The sequence below is a fragment of the Balaenoptera musculus genome, chromosome 1, assembly GCF_009873245.2.
Source record: "Balaenoptera musculus isolate JJ_BM4_2016_0621 chromosome 1, mBalMus1.pri.v3, whole genome shotgun sequence".
Taxonomy (NCBI): Eukaryota; Metazoa; Chordata; class Mammalia; order Artiodactyla; family Balaenopteridae; genus Balaenoptera; species Balaenoptera musculus.
Genome location: NC_045785.1, coordinates 7,727,431 through 7,747,651, shown reverse-complemented (window position 1 = coordinate 7,747,651; position 20,221 = coordinate 7,727,431). Strand labels below are relative to the sequence as shown.

The following is a 20,221-nucleotide window of genomic DNA, read 5'->3' as shown; positions in this document are numbered from 1 at the left end:
TTAGCATACGGTATTTATTTTTTTCTTTCTGACTTACTTCACTCTGTATGACAGACTCTAGGTCCATCCACCTCACTACAAATAACTCAATTTCGTTTCTTTTTACGGCTGAGTAATATTCCATTGTATATATGTGCCACATCTTCTTTATCCATTCATCTGTCGATGGACACTTAGGCTGCTTCCATGTCCTGGCTATTGTAAACAGAGCTGCAATGAACATTGTGGTACATGACTCTTTTTGAATCATGGTCTCTCAGGGTATATGCCCAGTAGTGGGATTGCTGGGTCGTACAGTAGTTCTATTTTTAGTTTTTTAAGGAACCTCCATACTGTTCTCCGTAGTGGCTGTATTAATTTACATTCCCACCAACCATGCAAGAGGGTTCCCTTTTCTCCACACCCTCTCCAGCATTTACTGTTTGTAGATTTTTTGATGATGGAAAGGAGCTGCTCTTGAAATCCTAGTTTGCTTTCAGATAGAGAGAGCAAACAACAATCAGAACCTGATTACTTGCAAACTAAGTATGTCCTCTGGAAACTAAATATGGCCTAGAGACATTTACTTTCTCTTTCTTCAATGGTCACTGTCTTTATTTCACAGAATAGAATGATCACCAGCTCTTGGTGATGGAGATCACCAGTCATCACTATTCTCTTACACCTCATTACTCAAAGGTTGGTCCTAGCCGCACTGGCATCACCTGGGAGCTGTTTAGAAATGCAGACTCTCAGGTCCCACCCCAGACCTGCTGAGTCAGCATCAGCATTTTAACAAGACTCCCAAGTTGTTGAGAAGCACTGCTCTACCGGACAGAACACTGAAGCAAGTCAGAAAACTCAAGTTTAAGTTTAAGCCTCAGAACCATGACTTAACAGGTACTTAAGAGTGGGCAAGACAGCATTTTTTAGACGTGGCTTCCTCAACTATACACTGGAGGCAGTATTTGCCACTTTATTTATATATACAGCTACCAAAGAGGGTTGTTTTGGGAATCAAAAAAATGATGGATGTTAAAACTCTCTGTAAATTATAAAGCACTACACAAATACAAGGCACTATTATTAATAATAAATATAGCTTAATTATACCTGTCCTCGTTTGATCACTCACAGACCATCAAAGGCATGTTATTAGATTATACTACATTATTAAGATAAAAGTCTCCTTCATGTGTCACAAAGCTTTCAAGTTCCTAATCACATTGTAGCCAAACCCTTCTGTTTCCATTACAAACTAAATGCCAACTAGGGCTCCTAAAGAGACTCTACCTGTAACACTGCTATGATCTTGCCCCAAACACTTGATTTATTCTTACAATCCGTTCTTTCTTGGGCTTTACTATAATTTCCAAGATAACAAACTAACTGAATTAACCCACTGCCAAGCCTGAGAACCGAGCAGCCCTGGAAAAGACTGCTTTTGCACAAGTCCTTGGCTTTTTTGGCCCATTTAGCAATAGCCTCTCTTCTCCAAAGCAGAGCACGGCTATCAGGCTGTGGTTTACATGCTGTAGTTTACACTCGGTATTCTACATGGTATATTTTATGCTAAGGGAAGAAACCAGTACCCCAGCTTTCTCCCTAATACCCCCTTATCTTAAAAGAAGTCCATGAATCTTAAAAAATGAGAAATTCCTAAACTGTATCACAGTGTCCAAAGGTTGTTATGCCTTTTTCTTATATATCAAATGAATGCCAAGAAGCTTCTTATAACCAGGGCTTTGTAAACCAAAATTGGATGGCTTTAAAAATGAAAGTCTAACTAAATGGATAAACTTATTCATTCATGAGATTCAGTTTCTACAAACCTAGAAAATCAACTAACATCATAAAATGCTCTAGCCATTAGTATTATAAGCTGCAACCATAAACTGACTTTTTCAGCGGCTCAAACAAACCCTTTCTCAACCCAGAGAAACCAGGCTTCCCTCTCCTCTCGGAGTTGGGTGTGCAGCCCCTACTTCCACTGTCACCCCATATGCCACGGAGACCCTTACTTAGGATTCAGACTCCATGCAGGGAACAGAAAAGGATTAACACATGCAACTGTGCAGCAACACTTTTAGACACAGTTTAACTTACAAAAAAAAAAGTCCACCCAGCACAAGAACAATCCCCAAGTCAGCCCAAGAGCAGAGAATTAGTACTATCAGGTGATCAGAAACAAAACCAAGGCAAAAACCCACCAAATTCAATATTCAGAGTAATTATTATTACAAGAACCACCACAGGTGCATACTCAAAAACCACTATGAAAAGGAAAAGACTACTAGAAAAGCTCATACTATTTCCTTGAAAAGCACTTGGTTTTGATAGAAGACTTGACTTTAAGACATAAGAGGCACAGAAGTAGTACCTTTGAGGACAGTGTTTCAGGCTAAGGCTACCGGGGGATGTAAGTTCCTTCTCCATGAAGGAAATGAGAGAATAGCGTATGGTATCAATGACAGCTGGAGAAGCAACTGGGCGAGTGCTCGTCTATGGAACAGGGAAGGTGTGATATGAAAGCAAGCTGCCCTTTTCCTAACAGAGGATTCAGGATGCACTCCTACCAGTCTCTGCTGCTCCAAGAGAAGATCTGCTTCTTCCTTCTCCTTTTTGTATAGGATCTCCATTTCCTGTAGCCTAGATGGAAAAGAGAAGTAAGAGAGGAAAGAATAAATTGCAGAATCACTGAGCTGTTTCATGAATTCTGCTATGTGTTCAAAAGAAATGAGAGTCACGTGGACCACATCACATTTGTACATTACCTTTTTTCCATCTCCTGTTTCATATCAATTCCTTGTTTTTCTAGAAGCTCTCTCTGGGCAAACGTCCAGTCCACAGGCTCAGAGGGGGTCTCAGCAGAAGGAGTCTTCTCCCGCTCAGCCCGTGCTTGCTCCGGGTGGTTAAAACGAAACACATGGTTTTTACCCATGATAATACGGTTTCCTAGCACAGAACAGAAACATGGATGAGAAATCATTTTTTAAATGTGTTGCATCTAGGTTAATAACCTAACCCTCCCTAATGCAAAAAGACAGCTTTTGGAGTTTTACAAGAACATAAATCCTAATGCTGACTATCACTTCAACCTTTAGACAAAGAATTAAAAATTAAAGAGTTGCTTGCACAAGCCACGTGTTCTGAAGACTTCAAGCCTCTTCCAGTCTCACCTGAGCGCAGCTGAACAGGCTGGGCCACCCTCTTGCCATTTACGTAGGTTTCTGAACGTTCACAGGGCTCCAGGGTTACAATAACTAGAGGAACACAGACTAATGTTAGCATCACAAACCACTGGAAGAAAATAATGGAAAGCAGGTGAGGGTTCAAGGTGACAAAAATAGATTCCTGAAACCAACCAAGTGGCTTAGTAGCTATATAATAGTTCATTTTAGGGTACCAGAACCAGGGCTGTGGCTCAGAAACATTTAAATGAATTTGACAAACTTCAGAAGAAGATAGGAAATGTTAGTTTCAGTGATATCTGACAGTTCAGTATATAAAAACGAAAACCATCAGAAATCTTAAGTATGAGATATAGGTAATAATCAGAAACTTACGATCAAAAGCTACTATTTTGATTAAGGGAGGAATAAATTATACAACACAAAAGTACTATTAGATTGTTGTTGTTTTGTTAATAACCTGGGCAAAAATCAAGATGGACTTTTTCTTCCCTTTTAGGTAAAAATAAATTCTACTGGCTTAAGACCAGAGGTTTTTCAAATCTCCCACTATCCAGGATATTTGTTCCCTTCTTACTAGTCTATCAAATAATTAAGATTCAAGACCAAGCCTAATTGCCTATGTCCTGCTCAATTCTTGGCAGTAACAAAAGGGCTCCTTTCGTCCAGGCTTTTTTCATGTAAAGTAGCTATGTCCATGCCTGCATTTATAAGCAGCCCAAGTTTCTCCATTTTCAAATATTAGATTGTACAAGAAAGTATCACTGAAAGAGACAGGGAATACCAAGCCTTGGGGATTTCTCATCATATAGAATGAAAAGTTTGCTGGAAAAGTTAAGCCAAGAACTCTCACCATCCCCACTGTTGTTCCTCTCGCTCCGGAAGATACAATGCTCTTCTTTAATGTGAGCCCCACTCAGCACGATGTCCTGGCGCCGCTCAGCATCTGCTTGGCCAACCCTGAACACAAGGGGAAGTGTTTCCCAGGGAAATTCAGACACAAAAAGCACTACAAACAATGAGCCTCTTTCTCCCAAAGAATATTCTTTGGTACATACAAAAAAGGTATTGCCTTTTTTTTTATCAGAGGCTTTGAACTGCAAACTCTATTTTCATATATGGTCAACCTCCCTACATCAGAAAAAGCAACGAAGGGGCAAATGATACACCAAATAACTCACAGAGCATCATAAAAAGATACGAGTGAACTACTCTCCTTAATGAATTCATATAAGATGTTAGGAGTAAAATCTTACTTACGGTCTGCTAGGAAAAAACTACACGTTAATTGGTTCAGCTGGTTAAAACACTTAATTTGAGAAGAGTAGAGAGGATAATTTATAACTATTTCAGACAAGAAAAACAGCAAATTAGTAAAAGAAATTTTTCACCAAACAACTTCCCTTTAGCTATTCAATCATCCTAAGAGAAAAGAAAACACTAAGTGACCAAAAGAAGAAATAAATGTACCTTGTAATTCCATCTTTGATGTAATAAAGAAGGCATTCAGACATCAGTGGGTCCTCATTGAGGTTAACAAGATGTGGCGTCTGAAAAAGGTTACAGATGATCAATTTGGAGCAAGTACCACTGAGAGGGCTGTGAGAATGACAGGGACACAGGAGGCTGATGGCTTCCTGGATTACCAGAGTGCCTAGAAGAGGGACTGCTTTCATTCCTAGTTGCAATTCCATAGTAAACAGAAAACACTCTCTTCAGGTCTCCCCAAACTACACTAATGCATTCTATTTAAAAACCTGAGTTCTGGGATAAAGAACAAGATCCAATTCTTGATAAGGTCAAAGCATAGAGAACACAAAAGGAAAATTAGAGCAGGCTGATTCTCTGGATGGATTAATCATAATTTTTGTAAACACTTGGTCAAAAATCTTGAAAGACAGCAGAATTTGCTGCCCCTAAACATGCCACTTTGACATACTGATTATTTTGAGCTGTTAGGCACTTGAAAAACAGTACAGGCAGAGAGCAGCTTTCTCTGAATCCCCTTTCCTGCCTAAGCACAGATGGTCCAAAAGGAACTCAGCTGTCAGAAATCCCCTCCTGGGAGTCTCATCAACCAGGAGAGAAAACTAGAAGTTGACACCACACCCAGACAAACTTCGTCACAAACTATCATTCCTCCCTTCTACTCTTTGAAGGGTCCCTTCATCTTTCCTAAAAGCCAATTATGCTCCCCTGAGAGGCCTACCTCCCCATCCCCTTTCCCTATTAGGATGGTATTTAAGCCAGAATTCTAAACCATCTCAGGGAGTTACTCATTTTTCCCTGGGTATCTCCCATGTATACATGAGGCATACATGTTAATAAACTTCTTTGTTTTTCTCTTGCTAATCTGTCTTTTATTACAGGGGTCTCAGCCAAGAATTCAGAAAGGTAGAGGAAAAATCATTTTTTGCCCACTACAACCTCAAGAAATATTTAATTTTTCATTTACTTTATAAAAATGTTCCCACATCCCCTATCATTTCCCTTTATAATTTTTATCAATTCTTCCATGGTCCCAGTTATTGTCTTTAGTTTGTTAGTTTTTATCTTAAAGAAGAAATTAAAATTACTGACATTCAGTAATACATCTTATAAAAATCCTCTTCATCTAACTCTACTATTTCTAAGATCTTTTAAAAACCAACCTTCTTTGGTGAAAATACCCCACTGGAATCCAAAAATAAGTCACATGGTCTTGGGGTAAAAATCTACTCAAGATAGTGCCAGCAAATATGGAAAAATGAAAGAAGAGTCAGATGAGCAGGTTAAGGAAAGGGACTGCAAAAGATGATTTAAAAGAAATTAGGAAAACCTCTACATCCTTCCAACTAACATCTGTCTCTACAGTTAACAGCTTTGCTGGTTTGAGAAAGTCAAAGCCCTCTGTGGGCAGCATTCCTTAAAACCCATCATGAGACTGGCCTAAGGAAAAGGGAACCTCAAGAACAGGTTTTTTTTTTCCTTTTCCCTTAGAAGTACTTTCTCCTAGTTTTGTTGAGATATGAATGACAAAGTCTGTATTTATTTAGGTAATACAATGTCATTGTAAAATGTATCAATTTGATACATATACACATTGTGCAATGATTACCACAATCAAGTTAACACATGAGAAACAGGTTCTAAAACTGAATTTGGGTGTGGTCAGTGGTGTATCCCTTCCTTTCCTGAAGAAGTCTAGAAAGTTAAAGCAAGTAAGAGAAAGCTTTGGAAACAGGGATCTCAGTTTGGAATTCTGTGCTATTTATAATACTTATAACACACAATACTTACTCAAGTTATTTATAATTTGTGTTAAATGCCATAATTATACAAGCTGTTATAAAACTTTTCCTCACAGTTCTTAACACTGAAAGATGTTATAAAATACCTTTAGATATATGCGAAGGCACAATCTAAATTCTATCAAGCCTATAACTGCTAAAATCTCTACAATCATACATAATATATCTGAATAAAATAATGTCTTACTGAAGGAAAAATTATTAAACTGAAAATCATTGACCTTTGGCAATATAAACATATGAAATACTGTTATTATTGTTCCAGGTCTAAAATATATATCTAAAATGTCTTTAAAGCAATTTTCTTTGTTGAAAATAACACATCAGAATTTATAAAAAAGAAAAACCTAACCAGAAGAATCCTAAAATAAACCACAGGACTATTTCATATCACATAAAATGAAAGTACCAATTGAAAACTCCATACCCATTCTATGCTAACCTAGAGAGACCATTATCAGACCCTTGCATGAAGATGTTTAAGTATCCAATAGCTAATCTGAAATCATATGAAATGAAGGACCATTTATTACTAGTATGAAATATATGCTTTGTACATCAATATACGTTCTATTACTGTCCTATAAATAAGCACACAAAATAATCATTTCATAATAGTTTTCCAATATCTAATAATAACTAAGAAGCAACTAAGTGGGGGGGGGGGGAGAAAAAGAAAGAAAAGACCTTGCTATTCTAATTAGCTAAAAACGTATCTACTACTTAACAACTATGACTATGTAAGTAGGACAGTAACTACTGGAGTCATTAAAAAAAAAAAAACAAAAAAACTGAGAAGGGAGCAGAGGAGGCTGGAAGGATGAGGACAGGAACTGCTTTACTCAGTACAGTGGTTGTCTATCACACAAACTGTAAAAGCAAACTGAAGCAGTATTTTTCTACACAAACCTGAACAGCTGAAACTGCTTCCAAAGAATTATAATTCAGGGTTGCTGGCATCTGTGGGGAAAACTACATAGAAAGAGTAGCCAAACTGAAGCAAGGTATGCTAGGTTAGGCTAGGAATTTAAGAGAAAGCAACAATGAAGATGAGGAAACATACTGAATCATGACCCAAAGTTACAGATTTATACTGCCCTGGATTTTATTTTATAAACAGTAAACATTTCTGAAAGCATTTTAGAAACAGGTTGGCCTTGTATTATAAGATGAAATCAAAAATATCAGAAATTAAGCCAAGTCTCAAGATTTAAAAGAAAAGGAAGAAGAGGAGCCAGCCCTGAAAGACATGAAGTGCCCCCTGACTAAGACAAACAAAAAGTGTTAAGTTTCACAACATTGTTTCCTACCTTTTTAGGTGAGAAAACCCCCAGGGTTCCTCCATCTTCCCGAATGGCAACTCCCATCTCAGCCAACAAGGCCTCTCTAGAAAAAGCAACAAGCATATCAGAATAACAATACCAAAATGTCAAGTAAATCAGTCTAACTTGAATTGGAAAATAACGCAAAGCAAAAGCAACTGTCCATGTTTAAAGTGAGTAATACAAATGTGAAAGAATCTGCTTATCCCATCATTAATGAGAAATTATTTCTAAGAGAAATTGTACATTCAAAATAAAGTATGTTCCTGTCTTAGGTAAAGCTATATTCACCCAAATAAGAACTTTGTCACATCTGACTTTGGAGGTAGACAATAATTCATAAATATGTCTATTAATATAAAAAAAGGAAGAAAGGAATATTCCCTTAAGGCAATACATCCACTTCAAAGAACCATTCCTTAAAATCCAAGAAAGCAATCAGAAAGTAACTTTGATATAGGGAGTATTATCTATAAATGTGATTTTCTCAAATGTCATGTTCCCATGACCACCATCATATTGATTCAACAATTCTAGCTTAAAACCTCTACAATAGAGAAGAATATTGTTTCATACATTCACTTTACAAATACGTTAGCACTCACTTCTGCCTCATCTTCCATGAAGGAAGAAGATAGGAACTAACATTTTTTAAATGTATATTTATTCCAATAGCGAAAGTATTATTTTGGGTTATGTTCATCTTTAGGGTAGAGAATTGGGAGGTTAAGATAAAATACAGATTTTGAAAGTTTGCAACTGAAACTACTTAACCTCTTACCAAAGAGGTTCTAGAAAACAGAACTCTGAAAGTCAGTAATCAGAACAGCTTTTTTTTTATTTGGGCCTTTATCAAAGGCAGTCTTTTTGCAAATTAAAAACTCTATCCTTCAATATCTTCAATTTTTATATGGATCCCTAGCAACACATAGTACAGTAACTAAGAACACGACTCCCTAGGGAACCTTTAAAATATGTGAATTTCACTTCAGAGTGTAAATTGGGCCGTAAGTCCCATACAGGGTTGGTTTGTTTGTTTTGTATTTGGGGAGGAAAGGTTCTTTGTTTTTAACTTCTATTTTATCTTTTCTTACTATAAAAGTAATCTAAATTCCCCAGAAAATTTAGAAACATTCCAGAGTTAACTTCCTGACCTCTCCATTCTGATGGCCTCTGTTTTACGCAGCTTTTCTTCCCAGGTTTCGTTCAATTCAGCAATGATCTTCTCCGATTCCTAAGGAGGAAGTCCACAGTTAAGTGCCAAAGAGTCTTATAATTTAACATGCCATGTCTAGGAACAGCAGAAAGAAGCAGATGATGCCCTTTTGAGGATATGAGGCAGAATCTAATACGATGAGGTTTTTTTTTTTCCTTTCTTAATATGTAAAGAAAGAAATCAGCCCTGGATGTATTAATTCTCTTTAAGCCCTAATAAAAATAGCTTAATAGTGTGTGTGTATGTATATGTGTGAGAGAGAGAAGAGTGTGTGTGTGTAGAAGGAAAGGTAGTATTAGCATCCCAAAATGCAAAGCATTGTTTCTGACAGCCACTGCTACAAAAGAATAAAGCCCCCTAAGATATTTGTTGCTTTTCTTAAAATTATTTATTTATTTATTTGGTTGCGCTGGGTCTTTTCTTTTTTTTTTTTTTTGGCTGCGCTGGGTCTCCGCTGCTGCACTCGGGCTTCTTCTCTAGTTGCGGCGAGCGGGGCCATTCCTCGCCGTGGAGTGCAGGCTTCTCATTGCAGTGGCTCCTCTTGTTGCGGAGCACAGTCTCTAGGTGCACGGGCTTCAGTAGTTGTGGCACACGAGCTTAGCTGCTCCACGGCACATGGGATCTTCCCGGACCAGAGCTCGAACCCGTGTCTCCTGCATTGGCAGGCAGATTCTTAACCTCTGCACCACCAGGGAAGCCCTGTGCTGGGTCTTAGTTGCGGCAGATGGGCTCCTTAGTTGCAGCTTGCCGGCTCCTTAGTTGTGGCACGCAAACTCTTAGTTGCGGCATGCATGTGGGATCTAGTTCCCTGACCAGGGATTGAACCCGGGCCCCCTGCATTGGGAGCTCAGAGTCTTAACCACTGCACCACCAGGGAAGTCTCTTCATTGTTTTTGTTTTTGTTTTTTAAATTAATTAATTAATTAATTTATTTATGGCTGTGTTGGGTCTTCGTTTCTGTGCGAGGGCTTTCTCCAGTTGCGGCAAGCGGGGGCCACTCTTCATCGCGGTGCGCGGGCCTCTCACTGTCGCGGCCTCTCCCTTTGCGGAGCACAGGCTCCCGACACGCAGGCTCAGTAGTTGTGGCTCACGGGCCTAGCCGCTCTGCGGCATGTGGGATCTTCCTGGACCGGGGCACGAACCCGTGTCCCCTGCATTGGCAGGCGGATTCTTAACCACTGCGCCACCAGGGAAGCCCTCTTCATTGTTTTTTGTTTCACTATAATTTCACCACAACACCACAACACTGACAGCGTTCAGAACATGCTCCCCCCAAATATGGTATTATCTTGGCATATTGAATACTTTAAGCTGAGTGATTTAAGAAATGGTGCAAGTAGGAAGGACTCTCTGAGCTCCTCTTGAAGCAAGTCATAAGACCCTCATGAGATGTAACCTCCCTACACCTGGAGGAATGGAGCATACTTATTTTTCAAGATGAAGGAACATGGAGAATATGAACAGATAGGCCTTCATAAGTTTCCCCAGTTTACTATAGGCAGACCTCGTTTTATTATGCTTCACTTTATTGCACTTCTCAGGTATGGCATTTTTTACAAATTGAAAGTTTGTGGCAGCCCTGCATTGAGCAAGCCTACCAGTGCCATTTTTCCAACAGCATTTGCTCACTTCGTGTCTCTTGTGTCACATTTTGGTAATTCTTTTTTTTTTTTTTTTAATTTATTTTTATTTATTTATTTTTGCCTGCATTGAGTCTTCAATGCTGTGCGCGGGCTTTCTCTAGTTGCAGCGAGCGGGGGCTACTCTTCATTGTGGTTTGCGGGTTTGTCATTGCAGTGGGTTCTCTTGTTGTGGAGCACGGGCTCTAGGCGCACGGGCTTCAGTAGTTGTGGCTTGCAGGCTCTAGAGCGTAGGCTCAGTAGTCGTTGCTCGCCAGCATGTGGGATCTTCCCAGACCAGGGCTCAAACCTCTGACCCCTGCATTGGCAGGCAGATTCTTAATCAATGCACCACCGGGGAAGCCCACATTTTGGTAATTCTTGCAATATTTCAAACATTTTCATTATTATTACATTTGTTATCGTGATATGTGATCAGTGATCTTTGATGTTACTACTACAATTTGCTGAAGGTTCAGATGATAACATTTTTTAGCAATAAAGTATTTTTGAATTAAGGTTTTTTTTTGGACATAACGCTATTGCACACTTAACAGACTACAGTATAGTGTAAACTTAACTTTTATATGCACTGGGAAACCAAAAAACGTGTGTGACTCACTTTATTGTGATATTCACTTTACTGCAGTGGTCTGGAACTGAACCTGCAATATCCTCCAGGTACCTATACTCTTAACTCACATCTCCCTTTGTTCTACCACATATTCCCACAACTGTTCACTCTTCACCAAACCCAGCATAAAAATGTTCATGTTTAACACTTCTTTGGGCCTTCATTTCCTATGAAGTCTTCCATGTCACGTAAACAAATACTAAATAAATTTGTATGCTTTTCTCTCGTTAATCTGCCTTTTGTTAATCTGGGGCCCCAGCCAAGAACCTAGAAGGGTAGAAGGAAAGATATTTTTCCTCCCCTACCATACAATACCCCTCTGAACACAACCCAATTCCCGATATAGAAAGGTTTAATATTAATCTCATGTGAAGGCATGCAGCCACTAGAGTGACAATTTCCCAATCTCTTGCTGAGTGTTTATTATATGCCAGAAATATAAGAACTAAAACGTGTTTCCTGATTTCAGGAGCTTACTGTATACCAGGGAGAGAAAGAAGTAACTGATCATTCATTCATGCAGTAATTATATATAACTCCATTACATGCCAAGCCCTGTTCTAGGCAACTAGAGATATGACAGGAAACAAAATTCCTGCCCCTTATGAGGTTTATGTTCTCGTAAAGAGACTCAGATAATCAATCCATTTTAATCAGTAAGTCAAGTATATAGTATGCCAGACAGTGAAAAGAGCTTTGTAGAAAAATAAAGCAAAGAAAAGAGAGAATGTAGGGGGAGGGGTGGGTGAGGGAGCAACCTGCAGTGGGGCTGTCGGGACAGAGCTCACTGACAAGGTTCTACACAGGCAGACACAAAGGAAGAGCATGGGTATGTGAGGGAATAGGTAGGAAATGCCTGGCACTTTCCAGGAACAACAGCATAGCTAGAGCAGCATGTTAGAGGATTGTGAATGGGAATGGTAGGAAAAAACAACAGGGCAGTGTGCTAAGTGCTAGAACTGAAGTGTTCACAGGTCTGCTGGAGGGTGGATGAGTCAAGGGTGAGTGATACTCATACTGAGAATGAACTGACCAGGCAAAAAATGGAGGGAGAGGGGTACCAAAAAGGGAGTTAAGCACATGCAAAAAGCAGGAGAAAATGCTAGTCCTGGATACGAAATTAGAAAGTCAGATGACAATGATGATAATGATGATGAGGTAATAGTAGTGGTAGTGATTCAGGATGAGAAGTCTTAACAGTTCACAAAATATTTCATTGTATAATTCATTTACTGGGCTATTGTATGAAGCCTCTGAGATCCCAAAACATAACTATCTACATAGAAAGAAATCGTGAATATGTAATACAATAAACCCTGAGGCATCTGGCACTTGGTTTTCTGGAACGAGGTATGGGAGCATGTTAAAAAGTCGAGCAGGGCTTCCCTGGTGGCGCAGTGGTTAAGAATCTGCCTGCCAATGCAGGGGACACGGGTTCGAGCCCTGGTCCAGGAAGATCCCACATGCCACGGAGCAACTAAGCCCATGCGCCACAACTACTGAGCCTGTGCTCTAGAGCCCGCGGGCCACAACTACTGAAGCCCGTGTGCCTAGAGCCCGCTCTCTGCAACAAGAGAAGCCACCACAATGAGAAGCCCGCAAACCGCAACAAAGAGTAGCCCCCGCTCGCCTCAACTAGAGACAACAAAGACCCAACGCAGCCAAAAATAAAATAAATCAATAAATTTAAAAAAAACAAAACAAAAAAAAGCCGAGTAAAGACTCAAGGAGTCAGAAGAAACAAACAGGAGAGCATGATGATGATGATGATGATGATGATGATGATGATGATGATGATGATGATGATGGAGGAGGAGAAGAAGAACAGTAACAACAACAACAGGCTAAGCTAGACAAAGAGCAAAACTGATAAAAGTTAGAAAAGGCCTGGGCGTCAGTAAGGTGAATATAAAGGGGACCACACAGCAGGTACTCAGAAATGAGTTGGTTACGAAGTGGGAGAAGCTAAAGCAAGCCTGCAGCGGAAGGCAAGAGGGTAGAGACAAAATCACTTAAACTGGCTCTCATCAACCCCCGAGCACACACAGAGGCTGAAAGACTAAAACAGCCCCCTGAATGGCACCTCTACACAGTCCTCCAATAGGAATGAATAACATGCAGTGCATATGCCACTCCACTGCTGAGTGAGGAACCAACAAGCCACGTTAGAGGGCCAGCAGCCAAGAAAAACCCATATGGCCAGGGAAGGAAGTGTGCCAGGTGCCGAGTGGTCAACAGCCTATCTCTAACGTGCCACAAAAGTTATCCAACAACTCAAACAGGATAGCATTCAATGCTTCTGCAAATGACTATAAAAGGGCAAGTACAATATAAGCTGCCACCATAACCTACAAGATTTTAAGGCTTATTAAACACTGCTGGAGGGGGATGGGGGAGGGAAGCACTGGGAGTTTGGGATTAATAGACGCAAACTATTACATACAGGATAGATAAACAAGGTCCTACTGTATAGCACGGGGAACTACATTCAATATCCTGTGATAAACCATAATGGAAAAGAATATAAGAAAAAGAATGTCTATGTGTGTATGGCTGAGTCACTTTGCTGTCCAGCAGAGACTGGCACAGCACTGTAGATCAACTATACTTCAATTAAAAAATTAAATTAAATTAAATTAAAGACAGCTGGATAGAAACCTTTACACTCTCAAAGTGACAACTTCAAAAACAAAGGCATAGGGTAACAGGATGTCCAAACCACAGCAGCAAGACTAGTGCTTATTATATATACTGTGGTCCACAAGCCACACTGATATTAGTTATGAAGTACAAACTGACCTATGAGATACTTAAAATATTTTTTTCCTGGTTGGTTATCTTCAGAAAAAGAGTGTGTCAGAGCAGAGGTTAATCCGGCTGTAGTAAAGCTGTTCTATTTTGGGGCAACTGTAAACTCACCCCAAGGAAGCAAAGTTACTGTCTAGGAATCCTCTTACCATCTTGCTGCCAACTCTAATGTGACCTCTCTCATTTTACTCACCACCTGGAGGGTAAATCAGAATATGAGCTCCTTGTAGAAAAGTTAATGAGTAAGCTGAGTAAGGTACACTATACTTTCCTTTTTCATTAGGGCTTAAAAGTTGCAACTTTTATGTTGTCTAGAAAGTTACTTTTTTTTTTTTTTTTTTTTAATTCTTTTAATTTATTTTTGGCAGTGTTGGGTCTTCCTTGCTGCACGCGGGCTTTCTCTAGTTGCAGCAAGCGGGGGCTACTCTTTGTTGCGGTGCACGGGCTTCTCATTGCGGTGGCTTCTCCTGTTGTGGAGCACGGGCTCTAGGCGCAAGGGCTTCAGTAGTTGCAGCATGTGGGCTCAGTAGTTGCGGCACACAGGCTCTGAGGTGCATGGGCTCAGTAGTTGTGGCTCATGGGCTCCAGAGCGCAGGCTCAGTAGTTGTGGCACATGGGCTTAGTTGCTGGGTGACATGTGGGATCTTCCCGGACCAGGGATTGAACCCGTGTCCCCTGCATTGGCAGGCGGATTCTTAACTACTGTGCCACCAGGGAAGTTCCTAGAAAGTTACTTTTTTAAACTCTGAAGAAAGGTTAGAGAAAACAATATTGAGTGTCATTTAGTTAAACTTAAGTGCTGGAAAAAGCCATTTATTCCAGAAACATTCTAGAAATAGAGAAACTGAGGACCAGAGAAACTAAGTGATTATCCCGAGGCCCCACTTCTCCCTGAGCCAGGTTTATAGTTGGGTTTCCTGTGTGTTCTGTTTTCCAATTAAGGCAGAATCAACAGCCTTTAAAGAAAATATTCTACGAAATAGCTCACCATAAATTAAGAAAGAGTGAGGAATATTCTTTCTTCAAGCCTGAATAACAAACTTAGTATAAATAAAATAGAGATGCCAACAGGAAGACAGCTTTCAGTCTGAGTCGTCAACTTACTCTGCAGGCAAGCCTGGCATGCTGGTCTCCAGTGCTGCCCATACCTCATTCTAGAAACCTAATTTTAAGATTAAACTGAAATTGGGATTTATGCTTCAGAAATGAGGAGTCAAGAGGACACTCTTTAAAGGTCTTTCCTTCCTGCAGGTACTGTACATTAAAAAATTCTGAAAAAACAGAGTGACATCAGGAACATTTTTTTAAGCTCCAAGGAATGTTGGGTTCAGGCATCATTCACTTTGATCTCACATCATGTATTATCTAGCTATTTGTACAGCACTGGTTAATAACTATGCTCATAATGTTAAATACAATTTAATTACTTCATCATGATCCAGTTAAGGTGGCAGAGAAGTCCACAGAACACGTCAGAAATATTTCCCCCCCAAAAAAATTACAGTTTAACTTGTGGTATTTAAATAGTTAAACGCTTGCTACATGGAACATTCCTTGAAGCCATCAGATGGGTTTTACTGTACTGAACGCAGCATGCGTCATAAGTGAGCTCCAAGCATGGGGCCCTCGGGCTGCCCAGCACAGCATTTACCCTTGCATGCTTCTGTAATGGATATTTGTGGATATTTATAGTCTAAGCCTAAGCAATGGCACTCACAGTACTGACACTGATGCCAGACTAATAAACACCAGAGGCACCACATAGTAACTGTAGCTACATATTTAAAACCTTATTAAGTCGGAATCCAAATCAAGGAGACAACATTTCAACTCAGTTTGAGCTGCAACTAAAAACTGAAAGCAATTACACTTTATTCTCCATTGCCAGAGGTTTGTGGAGAGCTCAAGATATTTATGATGAGGTAACATGGGTCTCTTCCATATGGAAATAGGCTATTCAATGAATGAAGCAATAGCAACTCCCTATGTAAAAGTGTTCTACCAACTGATCATTTTTCTAAAGTTAAAAGGAAAGAGAAGCAAAGGGACATAAAATGTTAGGAAAATGAATTAACCTCTTGTATTACTGTTTTCCATTAGGTACAATTTTTCTCCTACAGTGTCATGTCTTAGGAATGCCACTCCTTCACACTCAACAACGAAACAGTCCAAAAATGAGAAATTCTCAAGCATTTCTATCATACAAACACTGCCTTGCCCTGTGAACACAAGATGTTATCTGCCTGCAGCATTAAAATGCAGGTCTGCCGACATGAACTCTCACCATTCACAAAATAGGAGTCGAACTAAGGCGCTTATGCTTCAGTAAACTACCATGCTGCATTAAAAAACAAGATTGAACACAAAACCATAAAGAAACTATTTCTTAAGCTAGGGAAAATGGAAGATGTCATTTAGGTTGGCTTAAAGGAGTATTAAAACAGAAATTTATTTTCTGATAAAAGCAATACAGTTTTGTTTTGTTTTTGGTGGGAAGTAGGGAGATTGGGGGGAGGGTTCCTTGAATAATGGCAGTGTTATTCCCTAGAGACTATTTGGAAGATACTGGGCAACCTAATGCTTAAAAAGTCTGCTCCACATCTTGACTCCTAACATTCAACATTATTTTCAGTTGGTTCCACTTGGCAGTTGGGAAGAATTTTTTTTCCTACATCAAGATGTGTGTTAAAGGGAACGTAATCTCATTTGTAGACTAAGGTAAGATTCAAATAGTAAGATTCAAAATCCCCAAAGAAAAATAACATTTTATATTGAATAGTAAATGAAAGATTTCACTTTTCCTTTCCACAGAACCTCTGCATGTCCCCACTGGCCTGAACAGAACCCTACACAGCAACTTTGCCTATCATGATAAAATACAGAAATAAAAGCCTTCTTGCATAGGGCTTCACAAACATCTTTAGTAAAATTTCAAAGTCAATTTCACAATAGCAGAAATTATCCTTTCCTTTGCAATATTTAATGAAAAGGTTTCTCACTCCCTGTCCCTCTGCCAGGTATTTTAGAATTTCACCCACTTTCCACTAACAAGTTCTGAAGGAAGAAACAGATTACTTTTGTTTCTGAAGCACCTTATGTTAGAAGTGAGTGAAATGCCAAGGAAAAGGTAGGCTGATTAAGAAGCAGAAGCCCATTCTTCATATAAAATCTTTTTCAATCTCACCTGCAAACCAAAATGAATGTTCTAGCAATTATCAAGCTAAATTCCCTTTTAGCAAAAAGGTTCAGCAAACCTTTTCCATCGTTAACCTGTCAAAGTGTCACTATTCTCAACGGTCCTTGAATGAGCAGCCATGGCGGAGAACACTGAGCGCAGTGTGGAGAGGACTGCACGCTCGGGGCAGGACTGCAACTCCCCAGCTCCTTGAAGTTTCTTTGCTCACCTTGCTTTTCCTACCCAGTACTCTTTTTTTTTTTTTTAATTTAAGTTCTAAGCAGCTAGTGGGAAGCAGCCACATAGCACAGGGAGATCAGCTCAGTGCTCTGTGACCACCTAGAGGGGTGAGATAGGGAGGGTGGGAGGGAGACGCAAAAGGGAGGAGATATGGGGATATACGTATATGTACCCCAGTACTCTTGAATGCAAAGGCCACAAGGTACGGATAAAACTATCATCCTGGAAGTGACAAGCAGGGAAAGAAAAGGCATTTGTGTTGTTGTCACGGTGGTTTCATGGATGGCACCACAGGTGACAACTGTCTGCTCTCACTGTAGTCACCGAGGGGGAAGGAAGAACCTATGAGTCAGAAGGTTTTGCTGCTCCTAACGTTCGTATTCATGGAGAGAGACAGAAAGTACCTGACAGAGCCAGCAACAGGCTGGGAAAGCCAAGCTGGGTGCCATGGCGGGTGACCTGCACACGCAGGACTCAAGTGCGTGCACCAGCACTAAGACCCGTAAGCCCATGTGCACCAGCACAGGAGGGGGCAGCCCTTCCACAGCAGTGCTCACAGGGCTTTCTGTGAACTTCTAGAAAATATCATTTCACATGTCTCTGAATAAACCTGGTACAGCTACTCACATGTGCAAACTTTCTTTTGATTATACATTTTACTAACAGAAGCAGGGGCCTATACAGAATTCCATCTTCAAAATAAACCAAATGTTTAATGAGTTTCCAGTGAAATTTCTAACTAAACAATTTCACTGTGACTTATACACTACCTCAGAATTAATGGACATATCTACTTATCAGTTACTTTGCCTGGCCAACTTACAATCTGCCCGTGCATCTCTCCCTCCCATCCCTGCTTGGCCATGTCAGACTCAAGTATTCTGGTGAAAATAAATTACCTTACAAAGCAGCAATTTCAGGACACCTCTGAGAGTTAGAAAGTTCTTCCATATGCTGAACCAGAAGCGCAGTGATTTTTAGTTCTAACTCTGCCCTGTGGAGCTACACAGAACACCTCTCACTGAATCTGAGCCACTACTCACCTTAAGACGTTCAATGGCCTCCTCTCCTCCAGGTGTAGACATGATTCTCTCCTGAATACTGGTCACAGATGTTAAGCCCACCTGACTACTGAGTGAGCAGGAAGATGGAGATGAAGTAAGGGAGCCCATGGATGCTGTGGAAAAATTGCCAGGACGTTGATTCTCAGAGGCTAGCAAGTACCTATGCTTATTGTTCTGAAAATCTTTCAGATCTGGGAGATAGAAAGAAGGGAAGGCAGAAAAAGTAGGAAAGAGGGAAAGGAGCAGGAGAAGAAAAAAGACAGGAAGGAACACCAGTGTAAGAAAGGACAGCATTAAAGCAGCAAGACCAAGACAAGTTATGATACAAAGACAAGTTATAATTGTTCTAGATGGCAGTTCTAAAACAAGTCTGTCTTTAATACTGGTATTTTAGAAGTTAAGAACCACTTCTGAATTTAGAAACTAAAAAATTCTAAGTGGGTTAACATTGTATCTGTTAGGGGGGAACCAGAGCCTCAAAGGATACAGCTCAGGCTCTCCCCCTAAACAGCCATGCTACATTCCTATATTCCTTCTATGGCTCCAAATCTACAATGTCTTAGGTTTATACTACTCTTAAATCCCAGTAGTTTGTAACAGTAAGGGAAAAAAGATGATCATTTATTTATCAATATCAATACATATCAGTCTGGCCCAGTATGTTATGTCATTCAGCAAAAATTCCCAAGAAAATGTTACGTTAAAACAAAAATCTGAGTGCTCAGTAGTGTTCTTTGTATGCTAAAGAGGATTTTTAAAATATGCCTTTTAAAAAAAGGAGAGGTAATTGTAGCAATTACAGGGATCTTGTATAATTCCTGGTTAAGAACTTAGGGCTGACTACCTCAACAGTGATGAACAATTAGCAAACTGTTGAATTTGGTGTAGCTTACATTCATCTATTAGAGCAAGCAAAAATTAAGGCTGATTATCTGCTAATTTAAGTAAGGCTCTCACTTTGCCTAACCGAATGACCATGAGTCACTGGGGAGCCGAGTTCCTAGTATGGAATGCAAGTTTTAGGGACATACTTTCATTTACTAAGGTCTTTAATAGAGCTCTAAGTTTTGCTTTTAAACTTAGTTTTGGTAAAAAGTGCCACAAACAACAAATTCATTAATTTGCTGTTTGTACTTTTCTTCATTAGTCATCTTTCTCAAATAGGCACCAGAGGAAATCCATAGGTATTGGTGCATTCCTATTTTTAAATTAGCTCATTTTTAAATGTAAGAAAATCTACATTGCTCAAAGTTCATATCAAAACTAAATAAGTTTTCCTTAAAGGATATAATATGAGTCAACACAAAGAGTCAGAAAAAACGTTATTAGCTCTCTCTGGGTCTACCCATGTGGATTTAATCAAAGCCATTTCTTGAAGCCCCTTAAAACCAGTGGTTGCTTCAAGACAGTTTGAAAACCACCATCTGCAAATATAGAACATAGGGAAACAAGCAAGTTTTAAAAGGCGGGTAGGAACTGGAGCAAAAAAATTAGCCATCAGGTGATGGCAGCAAGGTGGGAAAGAACAGGATGGATGGAGTTTAGAAGGTCCAATTGACACATGCAAGCCCTAAAAGGCATTAAGAGTAGTGACTGAAACAGAAACTTAGAAGTAGTCAAGGCTGCTTTCCTGCACAGATACAGAATTAAAACTTAGTCATGCATAGCTTTTTGGGAGATGCC

The 20,221-nt window shown here is 39.8% G+C and overlaps 1 protein-coding gene across 12 annotated transcripts in view; it reads right to left on the bottom strand.

Moving 5' to 3' along the window:
• Positions 1 to 20,221, bottom strand: part of KIF1B (kinesin family member 1B) — a 147,617-nt gene that overhangs the window by 64,171 nt on the left and 63,225 nt on the right. For 7 of the 12 annotated variants that reach the window (XM_036841749.1, XM_036841759.1, XM_036841769.1 and 4 more), the window contains 8 exons: positions 18,518 to 18,651; positions 8,937 to 9,016; positions 7,771 to 7,846; positions 4,641 to 4,720; positions 4,024 to 4,130; positions 3,159 to 3,242; positions 2,754 to 2,934; positions 2,556 to 2,628 (listed from right to left, as the gene is read on the bottom strand). In XM_036841749.1, coding sequence (XP_036697644.1) covers positions 2,556 to 2,628; positions 2,754 to 2,934; positions 3,159 to 3,242; positions 4,024 to 4,130; positions 4,641 to 4,720; positions 7,771 to 7,846; positions 8,937 to 9,016; positions 18,518 to 18,651 — 815 coding nt within the window. Of the gene's footprint in view, positions 1 to 2,555; positions 2,629 to 2,753; positions 2,935 to 3,158; positions 3,243 to 4,023; positions 4,131 to 4,640; positions 4,721 to 7,770; positions 7,847 to 8,936; positions 9,017 to 18,517; positions 18,730 to 20,221 lie in introns of all 12 variants that reach the window. The other 5 variants (XM_036841722.1, XM_036841740.1, XM_036841732.1 and 2 more) reach the window with 1 other exon arrangement.